The 1,169-nt window shown below is 26.7% G+C and overlaps 1 protein-coding gene across 1 annotated transcript in view; it reads left to right on the forward strand.

Annotated features, from left to right (window-relative positions):
* The window catches only part of LOC107460726 (aspartic proteinase Asp1), a 3,713-nt gene that overhangs the window by 430 nt on the left and 2,114 nt on the right, over nucleotides 1–1,169 (forward strand). The window contains exons 2-3 of the mRNA XM_016079115.3: nucleotides 481–595; nucleotides 711–925. Coding sequence (XP_015934601.1) covers nucleotides 481–595; nucleotides 711–925 — 330 coding nt within the window. The remainder of the gene's footprint in view (nucleotides 1–480; nucleotides 596–710; nucleotides 926–1,169) is intronic.

A 1,169-nucleotide genomic window follows, 5' to 3' on the forward strand; every position in this document is an offset into this window, starting at 1 on the left:
TCTATGTTTAAAGAAGAAATGATATGGATGCTGATTCTACCATTCTGGTTTCCATTATAGTAATAAATAAAATAAAATAATGTATAGTCCATATTTTTGTTCTGATCAATTATTCTCAAAGTTAACTTCCTTGTTAAGTCTTTGACTAATTGATTATTTCAACAATGCTCTTAATTTGTATCCAAATTAAATCATTCCATTTTTACGGTGGCTTCTTTGCACGCATATAGTACCTTGAATCCCAATTTAATTTTTAAAATTTTTTAATATTATAATTTTAAATAAATTAATTAAAATTTTATACTAATTCTAATAATTTTATAATTTAAATTTAGTTAAAATTTTACATTTTTATGTACTTAATTTTTTTTTAATTTTACCTAAAATTTTAATTTTTTCTGTGTAGCTTCTTTGTATACTATATTGTAATTGATTTTTCCTTAAAATTAAATGAATATTTTGCTTTTTGTATTGATACAGATATTATACAGTGAAAGTGGCAATTGGAAATCCACCTCAATTATACGACCTTGACATTGACTCTGGTAGTGATCTCACTTGGGTTCAGTCCAAACCCTGTAAGACCTGCACACCTGTAAGCAATGCAATGCAAGAATCAATCTTAAATTAATTTAGTTTTATCATTCATTTATACCGTAACAACCTTAATTATATATTCTCCTTGATTTTTGTGTCTTTATTACTTGCAGCGTTCACAATATTATCCGTATAACCCCAACAGTAACATCCAATGCAAAGAACCCCTTTGTGCTGCGCTAAATAGAAACTGCGCTCCACCAACTGGGCCATGTAAATATAAAATCGAGTATGCAGACAATGAATTTTGTTCAGGGGTGCTTGTTAGGGACTTTATTTCCTTTAGATTAGACGATGGCTCTGTTCTGCATCCTCAACTTGGCTTCGGGTGAGTGCTTACCAAGCTAAGTTATATAAATTACCTTCATCTGTTTTTTTTAAAGAATCATGTTACGTGAACACTAAAATCAGTCACTAAAATTAATTATTAGTATAAATTATATGTTAAAATATAAATACATGTTAAAAATAAATTAAAATACACATATATACACAAATATATTACTGATTTTAGTGTACAAATAATATTTTTTGTTTTCTAAAAAAGTTAGTTTTTTTTTTATTTGAAATTA

This window comes from Arachis duranensis, chromosome 8 (genome assembly GCF_000817695.3).
Source record: "Arachis duranensis cultivar V14167 chromosome 8, aradu.V14167.gnm2.J7QH, whole genome shotgun sequence".
NCBI lineage: Eukaryota > Viridiplantae > Streptophyta > Magnoliopsida > Fabales > Fabaceae > Arachis > Arachis duranensis.